A 22,221-nucleotide genomic window follows, 5' to 3' on the forward strand; every position below is an offset into this window, starting at 1 on the left:
CATCAAAAAGGCGTGCATAGCAAACTCGGTTCACGCGACCGGGAGACATGTTGAAGAAACTACCGGAAGGATAGATAGAGTGAGAGTCAACAATCGTGATTTCTTTGAGAGCCAACAGCGTCACACATAACGATCAGTCAACGGGGTTTGCTTATCAGACTTACAGTGCAGGACTTCAAGCATATATATAACCTAATAAGCTCCAAAACCTTAGTGAGACAAGGAAAACCCTTGTCCTCACTTTCAAAACTTGTTGGTTTTTAGTGCTGACAAAGGGAAAACAGGATAGACTGAAGAAACCAGCACACGAAAGTCTCAATATAATACCCTTTATAGAAGGTGTATCTGCCTATCCGCAAGCATACACAGTTCACTTCCTTCCTCAGGCTGATATCATTGTTATCCATCCCCAAAATAACAACAGGCGATGGTATAATGGGATGCGGCGAATGCACATTAGCATTGTACGACCTTCCTCTTTAACAGCGATTGTTTGCCCGCTGCCAGGTGGCGTAAGCTGGGGTGCAGAAGGAGGAGGTACAAGTGCATGTACGGCTAACAGGGGCAAAGGTGGATGGACGGTGGAGGCTCTTTGGAGGGCTCAGGCGACATCACACAACACAAGACGGAAAGATATCCTGCGAAGTTGAGGGTATAAGAGTAATGCTTGCTCATTAAAAACAATAATGTGTCGTGTTTACGGCCGCGTATAAACAACTGAAGCTATTCTTGTGAACAACACTAATGACCAGACGTTTATCTCTGTTGTAATGATAGTTTCAGTGACAACACCAATGCAGTTAATTAGTGCAGAAACATGCATGTCATGCTTGAGGTGTGTGTGTGTGTGTGTGTGTGTGTGTGTGTGTGTGTGTGTGTGTGTGTGTGTGTGTGTGTGTGTGTGTGTGTGTGTGTGTGTGTGTGTGTGTGTGTGTGTGTGTGTGTGTGTGTGTGTGTGTGTGTGTGTGTGTGTGTGTGTGTGTGTGTGTGTGTGTGTGTGTGTGTGTGCGTGCGTGCGTGCGCGTGCGTGCTTGCGTGCGTGCGTGTGACCGCACCTGCATCTTTCCGTCTGTCCGTCCGTGCATGACAGTTTTGGGGGGATACAATAACAAAAAATTGGCGCACAAAGAGCACGATTGTTGCCAAAAGTGAGCATATATGGAAGCCTCGGAAGGTTGAGTTGGAGAGTTCTCTTCATCGTGAGATTGTTATCTTTATACTTTAGACAAACTCTCTGCATGTATTGCCTTTAAGCGTTTCTCTAATTACATGCATATTTAATAATATATTTAGCAGAAGTACCACCACGTTAATGGACTTTCATGTTGTAATCTATAGGGCGCAATGTCTTCATCGTGGCGACGTAATGTGACCGCAAAATAATACGGATGGGATCAACAACAAATATAGGCTAAGGTTCATTTGGTTTAGTTTGCTTTGTATGGTTGAAAAGCCCAAAACAGCATCAGCTAGGGAAGCCTAAGTGAAGGCGTCCAGGAAATTTCAACCACTTGGGATTTTTCCCTTCACAGCCTCTAGGGAAGTGGAACGTCAGTTGTAGTCTTAAAAACAGCAATTTTTTCGAAGATTTCCTGACACACACACACACACACACACACACACACACACACACACACACACACACACACACACACACACACACACACACACACACACACACGCACACGCACACGCACACGCACGCACGCACGCACGCACACACACACACACACACACACACACACACACACACACACACACACACACACACACACACACACACACACACACACACACACACACACACACGCACACACGCAAACGAACTTAGAGGTCACTGCAGAAACTGCAGCGCCGCCGCAAGTTTTTGTAATTCTAATTTTATAATCTTCTTTTTTTGTTTTGTTATTTTACTCTTTATTTCTCTTCTTTTTTGTGTCTGTTTTTGTCTTATTTTATTTGTTTTTAATTTGCTCTTTTTAATAATTATTTTTATTTATCGACACCATTGGTTATCGCAATCATTGTTATTTATTATGATTATTAATTATCGTAATCACTAATTATTATCGTGATTACTAGTAGTAGTAGTGGTAATTTATATTTTAGTAATTGGTTTGCAGGAGGGCGAAGTATCCGTCACACTTTTTATGTCGTTTATGCTTCATATATTGTGTGGGTGTTCTTACTCCGTCGAGCCACTTCTGAGGTCAAGGCCGCAAACTCCGAGCTCCTGCGATCGCAAGGGTTTAATGTCCCAAAGCAACTCAGGCTATGAGAGACATCTTAGTGGAGGGCTCCGACCACCCGGAGTTCTTTAACGCGCACGGATACCTCTACTACGCAGGACTAAAATTCGCATACACAGTCATGATTTCAATTTATGCGACGACATTTTGCGTCCACGTTTTAGCCTCACCAACAAAGCCTATTAACGTTTTATGAAGGTTATGTTAGGGGGGCTACGTCCCCAGGCGACTGGGGCCTTATATGAGGACGCCATAGTGGAGGGCTACGGCTCATTTCGATCCTCTGGAGTTTTTTTTAAAGTGACACCGCATTGTATACACGGACGTGCTATGTTTCCGCGTCAATCAAATTCGTGGCGGCCGCGGCCAGGATCAACAAACCCGGGTACTCCGGCTCAGTCGTCAAGTGTGTTAATCACAGAGCCACCGCGGCGAGGTAATAACTAAATAAATAAGTTAATAAACCATAACTCTTTCGCAGCGCGTACCAGGCTTGACTTTATTTTATTCCTGCCGCCGCTGTAATGGCCTAGGTGTACTTCACTCTAGAACGGTGAATAAAAAACGACAACGGAATATTCAGGTATGGGCCCAAGCACGATCTGGGCCAGCAATTTCAGGCCTCGGCCCGGAGAAACAACTCAGGTCCCAGCAGGGCTTAAAGTCAGGGGGGTCTCAAGAGTCTGGGACCACTCACCAGTATTTAACAGGGGTCTGAGACCCCCCGCGCTCGAAGGTATATGGACTGCATGAATACGAAGCAGGCTGTGATATTTTAATCATGTCATTGATTAGATCATTTCTCTGTTGTTTCGGCAATTTGGCAGAGTTTTAATATGAACCATCAACATATATCTTCTATAACCCGCGATGGAGGAAAATAATTTCTCCCATTTGCATAAAACGATATGCGAAGTAGGCAACCAGCCGCTGTCTCCTTCCCTCTTTATTTTTCTCTCCACCTGTGCTGGAATCTGTTGAGACCCCCCTCCGATGGAGCCAGACTTTAAGTACTGGGTCCCAGCCCAGTCGGAGCCCTGAGCCCGCGGTTAGTGCTCTAACCCATATCACCGCAGACAACCATATCATAGTCTCACTATAGATACTTGGCAGTGTTACATACTCATCGGTCCAGTGAAGCCACACGACCCCGAAGTGGAGATGTCATTAGCCCTCTCGTTATATATAGACACACAACCTCATCGGAAGAAAGTTCGCGTATACCAGACTAAAATAGCTTCCGCCTTCTTTGGCGACCCCGAAATCAAATTCATAACGTGTTTTGGTTAGGTTAAAGGTTATGTTACATTTTAGGTGAAGGCGCTGACGGTTAATCATAAACTTCGCGAGTTCATGAGAGTATTTGTCTATGGGTTAGGTTAAGTTCAAGGCTAGGGTAGCCTTAGAATAACGTTATGGGTAAATGATAATTAGTTAATAATTAACTTCATGAGTTCATCGCAGATTACTCCATGGTATGGTTAATGATAGGTTTTAAATAGATGCGTTATAAATACAGGCTTTAGACAGAGGTGTGAAAAATGAACAATTCTGTTAAGAGGCTGTATCGATGCCTATGTGATTAGCATTTGCCCTGGTTGCCTACAGGCTACAACTCCGATTCTGTGAACGCCAGAAATCTCGTGGAACAGTTTCCGATAAAAGATGCGGTATCGAATCTAAATACTTCGAGCACGGAGCGGTCCGAGAAATGTTTTTTTTTTGTTTGTTTTCGAGGGGTTCCGTATTCTCTCAGGGCATTGAGAGAAGTTCGACCTAGTTCATTTTAATTCATTTGGGGATGACAGACCCTAAATAAATTACCATTCAAGACAAAACTGAAGTTATAATTAGCTATATATATTCCCCTCAGAATTTAATATCGGGCTTACGCGCCACACTGTATCCTCTAACATCTTTCGACTGGGAGGAACATCTGCACCCCTGTTACGCTAATCATCACTTCCACAAGTGCTATCTAGGCTATCGGCGACTTTGGTTGGCGACCTCCCCAGTCGAATCACTAACGCGTTCGAAATGAAACGTGTATTCACCCTATTACCGCCGCGTCTATGTGCCCCGCTTTCTTGTTCGGGCGTGTCGGCCCGAGTGAGGGAGCACCAGGATGCCAGGTTGCCCCCTGCTGTTACCGGCGCTGTTCAGCGAGCTTCCGTGGCTCAAGAACGACACAAGACGTCGGAGTCTCATAGGAGGCGAGGACCGTCGTCATTCCTAGGAAATTTAATTAACGCAGCCAACATCGATCGTGTCGGCGGAGAGACACAACAGAGACGAATAACCGCGTAGAACGAGATGATCGGAAGAAAGGGGGGCTATCGAGGGAGTGGAGTCATCAAGTACGTGTCCGGTCGATAATAAGGCGAGTGTCAGTGACGTAAGCCGCCGATGGGGTTACAGCGTCAATGACCATAGTACATGAGGGAGGGACAGGTTGAAGAATCAAGAAGCCGCTTCAGGTGAGCGGCACATGCATTCCGCGGCCCTGCCGAAAGGGCAGCCGGCGCACTGATTGGAAGATGAGAGGAGCGTTGCTCACAGACGGGGGCAAGAACGCTGATGGAGCTGCCTGCACCTGTACCACCGCCGCTGTGCAACAGCACAGAGCCCCCCCGCCGGTGTCCGGCGCCGGTCGGGGCCGGTCGGCCCCCTTCTTCTTGCACCACGTCCTCCTCCTCCTCCTCCTCCGGCTACCGCCCCACGCGGGCCTTTTTCAATGGCCACGGAATCCCAGCAGCCATGGGCGGCGCCGAGAGAGGAGGCTTGTGAGGGTGAGGAGGGGGCTACGACGCGCGCGCCCAGCAGCCCGATGCACGGGAGCCCCAGCAACCAGTTGGTCGGGTGGTGTACTCCCAGAGTGGCCGAGGCGGGAGCGTCGGGAGCAACGTGGAGGCGACGACTCTTGCGCTGGATTCTTGCCGCGGGAGTAGCATCGCATCACAGCATGTGTCGCGAATCGTGCGTGACGGTGCGCGGCCGCCGGACGGTGGTGTGGCGGTAGTCGCCGCCGGTGGCCATGGATGTTTGCCGCCTTCGGGACGAGGACACCTGAGCAGAGGACCACAAGGCTGTGATGACGGAGGTGCGCGGTGCCCGGAGGTGGGCCGGCCTAGGCTCGAATCGTGCCAACACTGCTCGCGCCGCGGCCGGCAGCTAGCCATGGCCAGCCCCCCCAGCCTTTGGCTGTTGTGCTTCTTCGCCGCGTCCTGGACGGCTCTGTTGCTGCCCGCGGTTCGGGCGTCGGGCTTCTTCGAGCTCCAGGTGCTGGGAATCGAGAACCCCGGCGGACTCCTTCTGGACGGCGGCTGCTGCGGCTCGCGCTGCCCCGGCCGCTGCAACACGTACTTCCGGCTGTGCCTCAAGGAGTACCAGGCGCAGGTGGACCTGTCGGGACCGTGCACATTCGGCAACCTCACGTCTCCGCTCATCGGCGGCAGCTCCTTCTCGCTACAGACGCACCCGGACCGGCAGCTCCTACTCAGACTGCCCTTCCACTTCCGATGGACGGTGAGTGGAGCTGGGGGTAATGGCCGGCCTGCTCGGTCAAGCCTGGCAGCCGGCCGGCTACCGCCGCCGCGTTCCGAAGAACCTGACGGAGGAGCTGCTTCTACCGCGAGACGCTTTCCTTTGGCCGCGCTCCGAGCATGCTCCGCGTGCCACCATCGTCGCCCCTTTCTCATCTGCATGCGTAGACCCTCTTTTTACTGTTTGTCCCTCGGGCTGTGGACACAGGATATACGCACTCTTTCCACTGAGACGGGCCAGCGCTCCCTTTCAGACTGCATACCGACACGCGCTCCCGGCAGTGCCGAAAGACGTGCGCGCGGAAAGGAGTTAACATTTTACCCGCAGGTGCAAAGCAGTTCTTCGAAGAGCAACATCCTACGGACCGCACTGTTGGCGGCGTTACTGATTTCACCTGTCCCAGACTGTGCTGGTCAGGTGGCAGCCCGCCATTGCGGGTTCCATGCGCGTGCCCTCTCTCTGGACGGGTTAAGAAAGCGGCCGAGACCGGTCACCGCGCCTATATCATGAGGAATATGGGTTGGGATAGGTGTTGGATCTTCAGGTGTCCATGAGAATGGGAGGTCGCGAACAACCGGGAGATTACGCACTGCGCGCATCGACGCCGTGCCAACCTCGCTACATGACCTGCGTGCGGTCACGGTGTGATGCATGCCCAGCCTGGTTGTGCCCGCATGCAGACAGTGCGAAAGAGGAAAAGAAGATGGTTTAGAGCGACTTAAAGAGCGAATAATTAAATTTATATATTCTCTGCAGGAAAGGAAGCACTAAGCTGTCAATTTGGTCGTTAAGAGGAGAAAAAAAAAAGCTCTAAATGCGTGGTTGCACGGTTAACCACTGAATGTTTACTATCCACATTAAGAAGCAGCCTCAGTCCGAACATTGACATTAGGGCTCCCGAAAAGTGGAGATGATGGTACCTGCGCAATCACTTCATCCCCGTACAAAAAGAAGAAACGAGGCGTAACCTGTCGCAACACTTTGCGCATTGAGAAGGGCGTGAGTTGTCATTCAGTTATGGCTGTTGATATCAAGATGTTTATTGAACATGCTTGCTATTTCACTATCTTCGAATATATTTTCTATGTCTTTTCATCGCGCACCTGGCATATTCATGCCGCTAGACGCCTTCTCATTGAGATTCAAGTAATGAAGTTACTGTTTCGGTTTAGGTACCCGGACTAGACGTTTTGTGATGGACACTTGGCGTAAAGGTGCTTTGAAAGTGGCTGATCAGTGTCAAGGTGCTGTCTCAGTCAACAGCGAGAATTAAGCCCGCTTTACAGGTCAACATATATTTCTATTCTGCGTTGTACTTGACCGCATGCACCCCCTGTTTCTAAAGTATAAAGGTTGCCCTCTAGACCCTTATGAATCTCGTACATATGTGTGTATGATTCATTAAGATTCCTTAGCTTTTTAATATTTGTTTACATACATCGGCACACTGTGTATTTATTTTGTGTTCTTTACTAATATCCTCTGGATACGGCGTGCTCAGTGGTCATGTTTCATGCGTGTACTTAGTTAACTAAGTCTGAAAATTTCATCTGCGTTTATTACGAGTTTTTAATGGGGTGAGCTATTGCTTTTTTTTTTCCAAACTGAATCGAATACGAGTTACGTAGGTAAAGAGTGAATCTAATAGATACAAATCCAATAATGACAGAACAAATATAAAACGAATCAAATATTTTTCTTGTGCGAATATGCAAGGAATGATCGTGTGATGCAGTGAAACACGACGTCGCTATTGTGCAGCTGTAGCTGCAGCAATTAAAAGACGTTACACTTATATCCATTAAGACGCTGTAACATGAAACCAGTGCATTAATACTACCACGGTCAAAGTTATACTCGCAGGAGAAGTAGCTTTTACTGTTGATGAAAGAAGAGCATAATGTAACGCTACATCTAAGTGTATGAGGAGCCTAAAAGCTACGTGATAGCCATGGCCTCTGAGATATGGTATTAAGGTCGGGTTTCCTGGACCTAGCTGGGCTCCACCGGATTGTCCAATCTGTGCTAACGTTATGATCGCCGTCACGGGAGTGATGTACAGCGTGTCTGCGTTCAACTCTCCATGCACCCCACGCATACCGATCGCGCCAGGATGTTACGCGGATGTTTGCACTTTGGTTTTGGCATGCACGGCGGGTCTGGTACAAACCAAGTGCCAGGTATTCGTAAAGTACCCGAGAACACGAGAACGTATTGATCCCTTTCGAATAATTTGGGTCATGACATATTTGATTCGTCAGACGCCGAATCGAGTATGAGGATATTCAACTCGTTACTCTTTTTTTTTTTTTTTTTTACCCTTAGTTTTTGAAAGTGACATGAATGTCTCCGAAGTCTTGATGCGCTTTCTAGAGCAAATTAGGCGCGTACTTCAAGTCCTGAAACTCGAAACTATACAACTTTCAAAAACGAACTTGTGCGAAGACATCTTCTTCAGTCAGCCTTGCGTAAAAAAATTCTGGAGCTTACGTTCGTTTTTCCGTCAGTGCCGTTCATGCCAGGATAGCCTGAGCCTGCATTTTAATGAACATGGTGTTCTGCACATAATATTCCAGCTTATATACTATGTAACAAGAAAGCCACACTGAAGCTCACACGACTGAAACCGCCGATTCCTACCCGCGTTGCTATTCGTTCATTTGTCCTGCGCTATCTTAAATTGGTGGCTTCACCAAGGAATGGAAAATGAATATACTAACAAATAAAAACAGTTCCGGCGCCTCTGCTCGATGTGTCACCAACATTCTGTGAAGCTGGTTTAAAATTTTGCCATATAATAAGCATACCCATTTGATTGAAACGAAAGCGTTATTCGAAAAAAAAAAAAAATAATGGACCTCGCGGCGTACGAAAATGAAAGAGATCATTAAACAATTCATTTTCGGTCATTGAGACCTATATATATATATATATATATATATATAAAAGAATATATATATATATATATATATATATATATATATATATATATATATAAAAGAAGTAGACGATGTTTGTGTAGACGAAGTAGTGTTGCAGGCAATCGAATTAAATGGTTTGGTTTGGTTTTTAGGGGTTTTACCGTCTCAAAGCGACTCAAATGCTATGAGAGACACCGTAGTGGAAGGCTCTGGAAATTTCGACCACTTGGGGGTTTTTTAACGTGCACTGACATCGCACAGCACACGGGCGCCTTGCTTTTCGCCTCCATCGAAAAGCGGCCGCCGCGGCCGGGATTCGATCCCGCATCCTTGGGAACAGAGCGCCCTGACCACTGCACCACCACCACGGGACCCAATTAAAAGCTTAAAGTTACCCAGTTGTTTAAATACCTCAAACTTGAAACGCCACGGAAATAATTGGATATGCCCGCTCAACGCGAGTTGGATTTCGTGAGGAACCCTGAAAGCACATGCAGCATGGACAGATGTCAGCCAACGGGAATGAGTTTGTCTCCGATGTTGCACTGACGTGTAACGCCAGGTAGCTAAACTAAAACTACCCATCATGCATCGCATTCGCTCACTGGAGATGGACGCGACGCTGCGTTCGAGGCACTGAACGCTGCGCATGCAAGTGCAGCCTGCAAGAAACGCATCACTTAAAAAGGGTACCGAAGGGAAACTGATGGTGATAACGACCGCTTAACCGAACGCATGCACGCAGATTACTTCCTGTGCGCGATAACTTCCTCCTAACGCCGTGCTCGCAAGGTTGGTCTGGAATGCGTGACATAATTTCCCCTCGAGTGCGCGTGCTGAACAACTCTGTTTAACGAATAGCTTTCCGGGGCAGATAGCAGTTTATAGTCCGTGTTCACCTTCGATCAGCCTCCTTGAGAATATATAGTGCGGCGTGCACTTTTCCTGCGTTAGATATATCCGCCTTGTGTCAAGCTTGCGCACGAAGCCCATAATCCACTCGAGCCCTCTCGCACGCATGTTTCAAGGTTATATTGCGGTCTTTGTTTACTATACTTGCATCTCCAGTCATCGAGGCATGCAGTGTGCAGGGGAGTAATCGCGGAATTGTTTTTAATGTGTGGTGGGCAATAACGGCAGGCTACGGAGTGGTAACTTAACAGTAAAAAAATGCTATGTGTGTAGAACTGTTATATATTGGTGCATGCACAAGGAAATCACAAGATCGATAAAGTTTTAATGACCATGAAGACTATATCAGCGTACGCATACATGTTCAGAGGAGAGAGACATGCTGCTCTATATGATGAAATCACGGGCGCAACAAATAACCCGCGAATCAAGCAATATCAGTACAAGTGGGTCATGAGCGTGGTGGTAATTTTTTGTTGACGAGCTTACGACGCCGCCAATGTTCTTTTCAAAACACAGAATCTCTATTTTATCAGAGTTCATTGAACGGGAAGACAAAAGAGCGACGGTGAGATGAGCAGATTTTGCTCCCCTTATTTTTGGCATCGATATATACTTCATCGAAAAATAATGGGGCTGATATATCGCGCATTTTGACTAGCGATATGGCGGAGTTAAGCCCCTTTCAAGGGCGCTCCAGGACAGGAAAGCTTATAAAAGCGCGCGCGCTCCAACTATACAGCCCTAGACTATATACTTCTGAGCTGAAAATAGTGCAATGCGACTGCACATTATTCGTGTTGGCAAAGAAAACGTAACGGTATATTGTGAAACTCGCCGTTGGTGAAAACTGCTTGTTCTTGTAGCGCCAAGCTATAGGTATATGTATAGTATTCACAAGCAAGCGGACGTGTGTAACACAGCACGGCATTCCGTGTAAGTGCAATCACGCCTGTCTCATCAGAAATGAAGAAACGTTTTTTGTTTGTCCACGACAAAGCGCGCAAGCTTCAACTATCGGCATTCGCGTGCCGTAAAATGTAATTTTCAATCAAGTGTCGCGTGAGAAATGTTACAAGGCAGTACATACGTAGGGTGGTATGGTTCTGCCTGTGCTATAGGGGAGCATACACCTACGTCACAGTGGTGGCCATTTTGTGATGCATGTATTACGGCCAAAGGTTGCAGTCATGTCTAATCACCTTATCATCGCTTGATCCAGTTTGCACTGCTGAAGCCTTGTTCTGCACCATAAAATGGCGCCAATGATGTCTCTTGAATATCTCCTCAGAGATGCATACGCCTCACTACTTTGGGGATTTCTACGGAATGAACTTGTTAATAATAATCTGTATATGTTTATTTATCTTCAAGGAATTCTTGTACATTGCAGGCTTGCCTTATCATCCACATCAAGGCTTCCAAGGCAGTGGCCTACAGATGGCAGGATGACATGAGGCAAATATTAAAATGCTTCAACGGTTAAAAAAATCGACCAGAAAGCATATATCACTTTAACGAGGTAATTTTTTTTTTTTCGAGCTCTTGTTCCATCGAGTGTAGATTATTTTCCTCTTGTGTTGCCAGTTATATAGTGACCTCCTCTTTAGTTAAACTCGCTGAGCTATACCTTACTAAACAGCTGATCGCCCAGAATATAGTTAAGCGTAAGACCCAATGGATTCGTGTCCATTTCTTCCATTTTCTTTTTCAGCAACTTAATTTGCTTTCGTCCAATCAAGCGGTCACCAGATTTTGAGGATGACGACCCTGCGATCTCATTCTTATTACTTTCGAAAACTGTGCAGAAACCGTCGACATACACAACCAAAATAGCAAGTTTCAAGCCTCATAATTAAATAACGCCAGTGGGCACCTCTCCCAGAGACCTTTTCAGAGAAGCTCATCATGGGACTCGTAGCCTAAGACCTTTGTTACCGACCGCACACAGACCGTCCATCCGCAATGCCTCTCTCTCTCTCTCTCTCTCTCTCTCTCTCTCTCTCTATATATATATATATATATATATATATATATATATATATATATATATATATATATATATATATATATATATATATATGTACAGACTACCTGTCGCGCGACCGTGCTCAAGTAGCTCGTATATAGCCGCATCAGACCACGTTGCTTACAGTATAATATACTGCCACCACTTATACGCATTGCCGCCGCTCCCACGGCCTTTGTTCCTCAGAACGGTTTCTTCCGCAAAAGGAAGCTAGTTCGGGCGCGCGCGTAATCTCCTCAGCCAGCTAATCTCCCCAAGCGCAGTAATAATCTCCACTTTCCCGTCCATCTCTGCGCCGTAACGCAGCCTCCGTTCCCGTACAAGTCGTTACAGCGGAAGACCCAAAGAAAACGGCTTCTTTTTCTCCAGGCACCGACGAACGAACCACGCTCTGTTCTCCAGCATATGGCGAACGGGGATCGATATATATATACACACACACTCTGCGCACATAGACACGGGTACGCATACACACCCTTTCTATGCTGTGCTGCGGGCGCATTTTTATCCGCGGCCGTCGGTGGAGAGAGGCGGCCCGCATCAACTCGATGTCCGCGCGGCGAGGTTGGACGGCGGCGATAGAGCGCGGCCGCCCGTAGCCGGGCGCATAAATAAAAAACTTCGAACCGGTATACGCGGCCACATGGGATTGTCGAGGCAACAGAGCAAGCAGGTAGGTATAGTAGGTAGTAGTGCGCCGACGAGCCCGAGGAGAAGGGAGCGTGGACGGCGGAGAAGGAAGCCGTACCGGAAGGAAGGAACAAGGATTCGAGAGGGGGGGGGGTCTACAAAACGCTTTCTCTCGAGCCGGCGCTCAACGCGGAACACGCTGGCGTCGAATGCCGTGCATATACATAAACAAGCGACCGATCTCCACCGGCAGCCTCGGCCGCCGGGCGTAGTGGCCACACCCGACGGAAACTCCAAGGGCGTCCGGCCTGGTCTAGATACGGGCCGCTCCCGCCGCCAGCTTGCTCGAAGGCACGGCCTGGCTAAGCCGTCTGTGCGTGCTGTATATTTGTTGCGTGAGCCGTATGTGCATGTGTGTACGGCCGCTCCGTGAGGACGTGTGTGGATATCAATCCGCGCGCACGATTGGTGTTGCGCGTATGTGCGTGCGTGGGTTCTAGGAGGCGGCAGGAACGTTTCTCGAGATTCCTGTGGGAGTGGAGGGGCCGTACGCGAGCGTATGCAGATGGGTTGTATTGGGCGATATATGGCGCAGTGAGGCGATCAGGAAAGAACGATCGATTACGGGGAATTGAATAACTATCTAAAGGTTGTACAACTAGAAAATGTTGCACAAGTGGTGCTCGTCTTTGCAAAAGCGTACAACGAATAAGCGCCTCGGATAACGTAACAACCACTAAATATTCATTGCAGACTTTTTCGTGCATCAAATCAGAACTCGGATATACTATTTCTCGACCGCTGCTAACTAAAGTGCGTCTTAAAAGGTTTGGTCATCTGTAGGCGAAAGAAAATTATAGTTTTCGTAATAATTGTGTTCCGAGTTTTTTTTTTTTTTTTTTTTGCCTTCTTTGTATATGAGGAATTAAAATTACGCGTGGGATATTGTTCGAGATGCGACACGTGCAAAAATAAAACTCAGAAATTATGTTGACCCCCTTAACTTTAAACAATGAGTAAGCCGCCACCCGGGATCCATAATTTCACAGCTGGAGCAGGGGACATGTGCTATTCGATCAGCTTTAATATATTTACTAAACATTCGGTAATCACTCTCGAAATATAGTCGAACAATACTGACGTTAGATCAGTTTTGTAACTAGTAATCTAATAACCGTCGAGTGATATCGAGTACATATATATGCTGGCGCGTTCGCGGTTATCCCGGGATCAACAATCGTATCAGACAGCTGCCATAGCTTGTCGCTGAGGCGTGCGCGCGGTCGGTCGGTGCCGGTCGCGAGGAGGACTCATGCACGTGTCGTGCGCGCGGCGTTTTTTTATCGTTTATCTCGAGTTCTTATCTTTGACTCCGCAAAGGCGCATGTTGTAAGGCCCAACGGCAGTCGCGGAGGCTGGTGGAGGCGACTGTGGTCGTGACGTCGGATAGGCGGGCAGTCGTGACTCGACGAGAGTTGTGTGTCGGCGCGACACGAACGATGTCGGTCGTTCAGCTAGCGCGAGTTGTACCGGAAGTTGCCACGGCGAAGACTTTCCTTTGTTTACTGTTTTGGGCAGTTATTTTTGATGCCGTCTGTACTGTAAGGTTTATACTGCAGAAAAACTCAGCCGTTACATATGCATTGGCCTTTGCATTCCTTCTCTCTGTTCGGTGGAAAAGATAATACCAGACGTGATTGTCAACGTAGCTTAGTCAAGAAGAGATAACTAGCAGCATAATGAGCGCGTCAGGAAAACTGCACACAATAAAGTTCTTTTTTGTTTTTTCCATACACGTTTGCCGAAATCATACAACAACCTACATGCAGAACGAACCGATGAAGGCGGTGTAAGGTTCATACACTCACTCTGCACCATTTGTTTATTGCTTTTCTTTCCTGTAGACGGAAACTTGCTTCCGAAACAAGACACAAGCACAGCTGAAATGGAGAGGAGTATACAAATAATAGTAACAATTAGAAACCCATTAGTTGCAGGTCAAAGAAGATCAATAGGTGATAACGTGTGAGTACTTCTAACTGCCAATTGTCCTCTCTCCCAAGCATCTAAACGCGGATCAAACAACTACAAAAACAAAATCAATTTGAAAACGGAAAGCTGCGAGCTACAGGAAAAGTTTTACGAAAAAATATGGCCTGCAAACTTTGGCCGTTTTTGTTTGTTTGTTTTTATTTACGCGGCTTTAAGAGTGTCTGATTTGAAAGGGGCACTTGATATAAGGCATATATCTGTAGCGTCCTCCCAACAGCTCTACGCTATACCGCGTCACAGCGGGAAATCGACAGGGTATACACGCATATATGTTCGCGGAAACCTGCATATATATAGTTGCGGTGATCCGTTACTGGTGTGAAATGCATCGCATGCATTATTAAAGAACAAGTGAAAGCGATTTCACTTCGTATGCCCATTCATGTGTACCATTGTATGCGTTTATGCAGGCGCACGCGTGAGCGCGTCGACTTTTATAAAGGAGCGACTTTGTTCCGGCTCAAGCTTCATTTTGCGGCCATCGACGATGCGTCTGGAGCTGTATCCGCGGGAGAACGGGGTCACATGAATACGAGGAGCGGCTCGGTCGGAGCAAGGCCTTGTGATTTGACTTCTCGTGTCGATAATACATCATGTGCGCTGTCAAAAATGCCGTGGACATTTAAGATTGAAAGTGTTTCGCGTGCCTAATCGAATGCGAATTGTATGCGTGGTGCGATCAACACTGACGGGTGGAGCCTTTTTGTTTTGTCTTTTTATTTTTTTTTCGAACACGGGGTTTGGAAAAACAAAAGGCGGTGGTTTTCGGGAGCTTTGCATTGTTTTCATGTTCACGCTGAGTTTGCAAAATGGAAATGCTAAATAATTTATGAGGGCTTATTGTTTCGTTCAGTTCAGTTGAGCGATCTAATGGGGAGAAGGAGGATAACTCTCATTTAATTAATCAGCTGTTTGAATGAAGCAGTGAATGATGGAAGCGAATGCGTCCGACCTTTCTGGAGCGCTGAGTTTTTAAGCGATGAGCGTGAATATTGCTGCGGTACGCATGCAGTCGAACTCTTGCGACTATGTTGAAGAGGGCCCCGTAACAATATATATACTTGTATGCCAGGACAGGAAATTCAAGGGCATTTTTCTGAGGCAAATTTTCTTCATATGATACGCCCGACGCTAGAGGTATACAACGGACGAAGACGGAGACGATGCGTGCAAGTTGTGCAAGAAATAAAATCGTAATTGTGATCGTGTATCATGCAGAATGTGTGGGTAACAAATTGGATTCCAAGGGAAGGAAAGCGTATCAGGGGGTGGCAGGAAGTCAGGTGGGCAGATGAGGTTAAGAAGTTCGCAGGGGTCAAGTGGATGCAGCTAGCACAGGACCGGGGTAGTTGGAGGGGTATATATGTTGGAGAGGTCTTGATAGTAGAGAGAGAGAGAGATAGTCCGAGTGGTGGTGGGATGCTGGTGCAAGAACATGATGTTATATATTTCACTGTTTCGGCCGACGCGTTTTACAGAAAGTTGTTAAAAAGCATTGTAACATCACTCGTCCTTGAACAGGAACTTTCGTTTCTTTTTTTAAAGAGTGTCAGTGGGGAATCGTGTACTATACGGATTCGCAAATGACGATACGCCTCGTTATCTTGTGACACGATGGCTTGATGGGAGCTGTGTGGCACTGTCGATCGTTCTTGTGTCCGGAACGCATGTAGTTATGATAAGCTTGCATACTGTGCGATGCACTGTCATGAATGAACTCACGGTAATTAATTCCGGCACGGTGGTTTTTCAATTGAGGGCAAGTTCACGCAGACGTAAGACCGATCTGGGGTCACTCTGAGCTTTTTAATTTCCCTCTTTCTTTCTTTCTTTCTTTCTTTCTTTCTTTCTTTCTTTCTTTCTTTCTTTCTTTCTTTCTTTCTTTCTTTCTTTCTTTCTTTCTTTCTTTCTTTCTTTCTTTCTTTCTTTCTTTCTTTCTTTCTTTCTTTCTCTTTAGTCTAACTTGACGCAAAGGTGAAAACGCTAAGATAGTCGATCGAACCCAGTGACCACTATCCCAAGATGAGGAACATAGGAAGAGGCTGGGACAGCGAAAAGACACGACCCATAACGAAACTGAGATAACTCATGCATGTTAACGCGGCCTTGGTGGCGGCTGCCGGGAGCTCGCATGCGTCTACAGAACAAAGCGCAAATTGAAACACCGTGTCCGTGCGTCGAAGTTGCGTCTCGACCCATAAATAACGCCCATATATGACAGTGGCCAGTGGCTTTGTGGCAAACGACGAGCGTGCGCGGAAGCATGCGTTGAGAAAGCGGATTTAAAAAACCTCACGCGCGAACGACTGTGCGCCGTGCATTTATGCGCTGGCGGTGCGTGTCCGCTAAACTTAATTGCATTCGCAGTAATTAACATTGGAAACCGAACCTCGAGAGCGCAGCAACTGCTTTCGTGCGCCGCTTGTGGTCTGAGCGCGTTAGGGGTCGTCGAGAGAAGAAGAAAAAATAGGACAAGGCTGCAGCATGCAGGATACGAGACGAGCGTGTGATCGGCGAAACGCGAGCGGCGTGCGAACGCGACGCGTAGTCGTTACGCGTGTTAACGCCCGGGATAAGCTGTGGCGGCTATGAGAACTCGCTTCCCGCTTACAGCTGTCTGCAAATACGTTAGTGTGCTATAAGACGTGCCGAGATTTTTTGACGAGGGAGTGATTGCAATTAGGGCCCGTGTACGTGAGGGAAGCTATGCGGATCTGTACGAAAGAAAGTTGTTCGGCCTTTTCAGGTCACTGTGTAACAGCGGACAAGTTGGTCGGCCAGCTGTGTAGGTAGTATACTGGCGCCCAAAGTGGCAGAGGAATGTCATCTTGTGGAAATGGCCTTCATAGGCTGCGTGCTGTTGCGCTGAACCACTTGAAGGAAGGGTGAGCGGAGGAGGGGGGTTCCATGACGTGACCAAGGCGTCTATAGACTAATGAAAAGCGCTCAAAAAAAAAAAAAAAAGTTCCGAAACACCAATAAAGGTCAACACAAAGCTCTGTAGGGGTACAACTTAAAAATACAGCAGTAGCTAACTGTGTGGCCTGTATCCGGCGTGTGTATTGCTTCGCTGAAAAGTAAACAAAACCAGCTTTCGATATTAATATCGAAAGCTGGGAAAACTATAAGCTGAATAATTCCAATGCTTTTGGCTTGTTTGACTTTGTCAAATTTGACAAAGTCAAACAAGCCAAAAGCATTGGAATTATTCAGCTTATAGTTTGGTATGATGATTAGCTCTTTATTTATAGGCAAACAGAAAAGCTTTAACGGCGGATTACTTTCTCTCACGGAGGAACTATGTGTGGCGGTCACTATCTGACTGCTACAATAAGTTCCTTCAGCATGGCAGGAAACCAGATATGTGTTGCAGACACGGTAGCCAAACAATAATAACAACAAGTGAATAAACGGAGGCAATACATATATAGACTATCTTCGGCCGCAGCCGAAAGCAGATACATCCTGGCATGTTGATGCTTTCCTCCTTAGACCAGTCAGCAGAAGAAAGTAAATAAATAGCGAATAAACAAAAACACCCACACAGAGATGATCCATCGGAAAGCCATTGTTAGCGGTAATGGAGGAGTCGACTCTAGCCCACTGTTTTCCAGTGGTGGGATTTCCACATACGCAAGCGCGATTCCGAGGGGGCGTGTATGCATGCGCCCGCTCGCGGCTTGGACGATAACTCATGCGGCAAACGATAGAACAATAAACGATGGCAACGACGGCGCGCCAGTTCAAACGTTTTGCCCCCCTTCAAACTCCTTGCAACGGCGGGTGTATATTTTATGGGGCACAATATAAGTGGGACAGGTTTACAGAGAGTGTTTTTGTTTTCGCCATCTTTTTTCGTCTGCAAAGCGCTTGATTGTTCGTGTCGTCTGCGAACGCTCTACACTTTCTCTTTCGTCTGCGAACGGTTTCGGTATTTTTTTTTTTTTTTGCCATAGCTCTTTGCTTTCTCGACGTATACGTTGGAGCGTCTGGTTGGGAAAGGGGAACTCGAGATAATAAGGAGTACGCTAGGTCTTGACAGTTCAAGGCCGCCAATCGCGTCGCCAGGACGTCATGTAATGTAGCCGCCATATTTTGCTAGGGCTGCTGCCACCTGAAATACGACGGGCCACTCAGAAAGGCGCTCGGCGGCCTGCATGCATTGCAGTCGCGCATGCGCGTACTGGTGAGGAATGCTGGAATGCAATTTCTTCTCCCGCCATTGGGGAGACTTGGGGCGAAGATGGCAGGAGAAAAGGAGTTGTAAATTAAGTTGTCTCTGCGAACGAGGCTATAAGTTGACGTTTACGTGTTTACTGTTTATTTATACATGACAGCCGTCCGCTGACTGCTGGAGTCGCCAACGGCTGAAGCTGCTGCATGGAATGCGAATTTGAGAAAGTTTGGACGGATGTTTAGAAACCAAGTATTAGACCAGATCGCACACCTGTATATTCCTGCTATGTTTGGTCCTTCGGGTCCCGATGTCGACCCGTTCTGAGTTTCTATTTATTACCGCGGCTTCAGTCCATATTTGTTGAAAGAGACCCGCACTGATATCGCACCACCCTCGCATACGATATGAGAGTGGCGATATAAATAAAACGCTACAAAGAGACTGCCTTTGCAATTGGAGCTCAACACAGCGTCTCAACATCGAACTGCTCGTGCAAGTCTTCGTTGATAACAGTGGCCCCTGGAGGACTCACATATGCGTCATGATACAGCATCTGTCCGAACTGCGACTTCCTACGTGTCCTTACATAATTCAGAAAGTAATGATTGAGCGAACCCTCTTTTTGAGAAATGCACGAGCTTACTTAGTATGCTACTGCTAATTTGCTTGGCGAACCTGGCGAACCATGTTCAAGCTCAGAACACCGCTAGGGAAGGCTATGATCTGCGGTACCATGACTTCCGCCAACACTGCAGCTGGACGCCTTCATTCATTTATATTCCCGCAACCTTCGATGGAGTTGTTTAAACCTGTAAAGAAGCAGTGATCGCATTACTGACGCGCAAGTGACATACACCACAGGTAGGAGAAGAAATACAAAGAAAGAGGCCAGCTTCCGGTCTTGGGCTTAACAACGTCTTCGCCCCCCCTCCCTCCAAAGCTTTCTCGTCTTTCGGGCAGGGGCGGAAGGAAGGAAGCAGGAATTGAGCCGCTCGCTTGAACGAACGCGCGCCGCACCTGCCGCAACAGCAGTGGTGGCGTTAAAGCCACGCTCCAGGCATGGTTCAATACCACTCTCCGCCACCTTCTCGCAACTGAAAGGAAAGCTTATCTGCGTAACGAGTGACCGCGGCCCGTCGCCCGCAGCATCGTTTCGGCGACCAAAGAGGCCCCGAGGAAAAAAACCTAGCCGGCGCGGGCTAAGGGGAAGAGTGAGAGGGAGGGTACTCGTGAAAAGCAACTAGGTAGGGGTGACCAAAACAGTGCGTGCCCCCAAAGAATCAGCAAAGAGACTCTTGGCTCGAGTGAGATTTGAGCCGACTCCCCAAGAGTTGAGTGCACCGTTCCGGAAGCCGCTACGTCGAGAAAAAGCGAAGGCGTCGTGCAACCGTGCACTTAACCACAACAGGCTTCCTAGCAGTATTGTAATAACCCACGGAGATAGAGATCAAGACTTAAGCTCCTGTTGAAGCCCATGTACTACCTCGGTCAAAGGCGACGTCAATGTAACCTTCGTCTTCACTTTTCATAACTTTTCTATCCCGAGGAGTGTCGTAAGTGTGCGTGCGTGCGTGCGTGTGTGTGTGGGGGGGGGGGGGGCTGAAGACTTCTGAGCAAGGCTATTCGTGAGGCCTAACATCTTTTTGGTAAAACTACAGTACTGGGATAGTTGGTCAGTGGGTGCCTGTGAGTAGTAGCCTAGATCCATGTCCTGAGCCCAGCCAGTGTGCTTTATGGTGCCTTTGTGCGTTTTGAGCACTGGACATTTCATGCCCGCGAGTGACGTCGACGTCAACTATGGGAAGATCGAGGTGTCTAATAAGAGTAGTTGGGAATGCACCCCACTCGCCTTCCGCAGTACTGTCCGGAACTAGACGTATTCCGCGGACACGGGCCGCGCACGCTCCTTCGAGCAGCAGGCTCGGACATTGAGCGGACACACGAGCAAGTGCTGGTCAAGGAGGAGGAGAATGGACCGGTGTCTTGGCGGCGGCCAGCTCGCGCCAGGCCGAGAGAGAACGGAGCTATCTTCGGCGGCCATCGCGTCGAGTTCGGCCAAGCGCGCCGGCCGCGCGGTGGCACGCACGGTCTTCCAGCGACGCCGAGACCGCGCTGGTAGCGCTGGCAAAGCTAGGATGGAGGGAGTTGAGGGGGTTCTCGCGAGAGCCAAACCTGTTTGTGCCAGTGCCCCCCGCAGCCCCAGTGTGCGCGAGGACCCGCGCGGCTACCGTGCATGCCACCGCCGCTGCTGCCGGTTGCGGCGTTCTTCCCTCGAGGGTCCTTCTCTCCCCTTCAGACAAAGAGAACGCCACCGTCCCCCTGGAGTGCTTGCAAGCTTCCTCGCCCTCTTACCAGGCGTTGCACAGCCGTGCCGACGATGTCTTTCTTCTCTACCTGGACCAAATTGAGTGCCGCTTATCCTCCCAGCCGAAAGAACAGTGGCTGTAGCATCATCACATCCCACGTCGTCATCGCGACACCAGCCGCCCCCGCCGTGTTCTTACTCGCAGCAAAAGCCAAAACGCCGCTGTGGGGCTAGCGCACCGCTCCCAGTAGCGAATAATCTCGCATTATAAACACCTCCAGTTCGCCTCACCTGCCTGGCCGGAAACCTGCTCACCACGAAAGGTGATCCAGGTTGCAGGACGGAGCGAATATACAAGTAAAACTATGTGGCTTCTGTCTCGTTTTGACGCGATAGCGTTTAAGCACCGTTCAGCAGAAAATATGACGTCGCCGTTGTGAGCATAATATCACGAGTATGGCGCTGACAGGTGATAGCTGGCAGCTGACATGGCCGAGTACCGATTCCTGGATGGCTTGTGCGACTTAACGAAACCAAATGACATCAGGAAGTTGGGGCTGCTGCCAACTCGGATTACCCATTCGAGAAAAGAATGCAGGAAGAGAGAGAGAGAGAGAGAATCACTTTATTTTTCAGTGCAATATTAACTTCTTAGCTTCGCTTGTATCTATTTTCTGCGGTATTTGTCTAGGCTGCCGACATTCCCAGTGCTTTTGCTGGCGCTCCATGACACTCTTTGGAATTCGAATTCTGTCATCCGAATGTTGGTCATGGCGGCCCTTCCCCTCCCAAGATCTTTTTTTTTTATTGATTCCGCTCATTGTAAGCAGCTCCAACGTAATCCAAGCCAACGCTTGAATCTTCATGTTCCAAGAGAGGAGTTATTTCGTCCCATCGAAGGCACGCAGTCTTTGATCAATCGATGACTAGCGGTACATCGAACAGCACAAACAAGACAAAACAAGTTGCGCTTATGCGTTTTTGTTCCACGCCTTTACACCGCTACCTGACGAACGTTTACAGCTACGACTGAAAATACGCAACACCGGTTGAAGCTGAGATGTTCGCATGGGACGGCAAGGAGTTATAGTCTGTATACTTACGTACAAAAGGACTTCAAGTAGCTCTGGGCGTCCTGTACGTGAACCGCATGCTAGAACTTCCGTTTCAGAGATCGTTTGGAAGGAGGCCATGCAGGGTACCTCTGGGCGGCCTTTGCCTCCTCTGCGTCCACTGCTTGATGAGGAGGATACCATTTCGGAAGAACCCGTGTGAACGAAAATTCTGCATGCGTCATAGAGTAGCCATACTAGGGGGAACGACTTCCTCGCTATGGCCTCCCGTTGGTGAAGGGGGCGTCGGCAGAATCGACCGCGCTCTCACAGCGAAACCTGATCGCCATA

The 22,221-nt window shown here is 48.1% G+C and overlaps 1 protein-coding gene across 1 annotated transcript in view; it reads left to right on the forward strand.

The window, feature by feature from the left end:
• The first annotated feature begins 4,786 nt into the window (after positions 1-4,786).
• The window catches only part of LOC146175895 (protein jagged-2-like), a 113,541-nt gene continuing 96,106 nt past the window's right edge, over positions 4,787-22,221 (forward strand). Inside the window, exons 1-2 of the mRNA XM_084581220.1 lie at positions 4,787-5,038; positions 5,124-5,774. Coding sequence (XP_084437346.1) covers positions 4,787-5,038; positions 5,124-5,774 — 903 coding nt within the window. The remainder of the gene's footprint in view (positions 5,039-5,123; positions 5,775-22,221) is intronic.

This window comes from Amblyomma maculatum, chromosome 10 (assembly GCF_055883805.1).
Source record: "Amblyomma maculatum isolate TAMU_Amacu chromosome 10, ASM5588380v1, whole genome shotgun sequence".
Classification (NCBI taxonomy): domain Eukaryota; kingdom Metazoa; phylum Arthropoda; class Arachnida; order Ixodida; family Ixodidae; genus Amblyomma; species Amblyomma maculatum.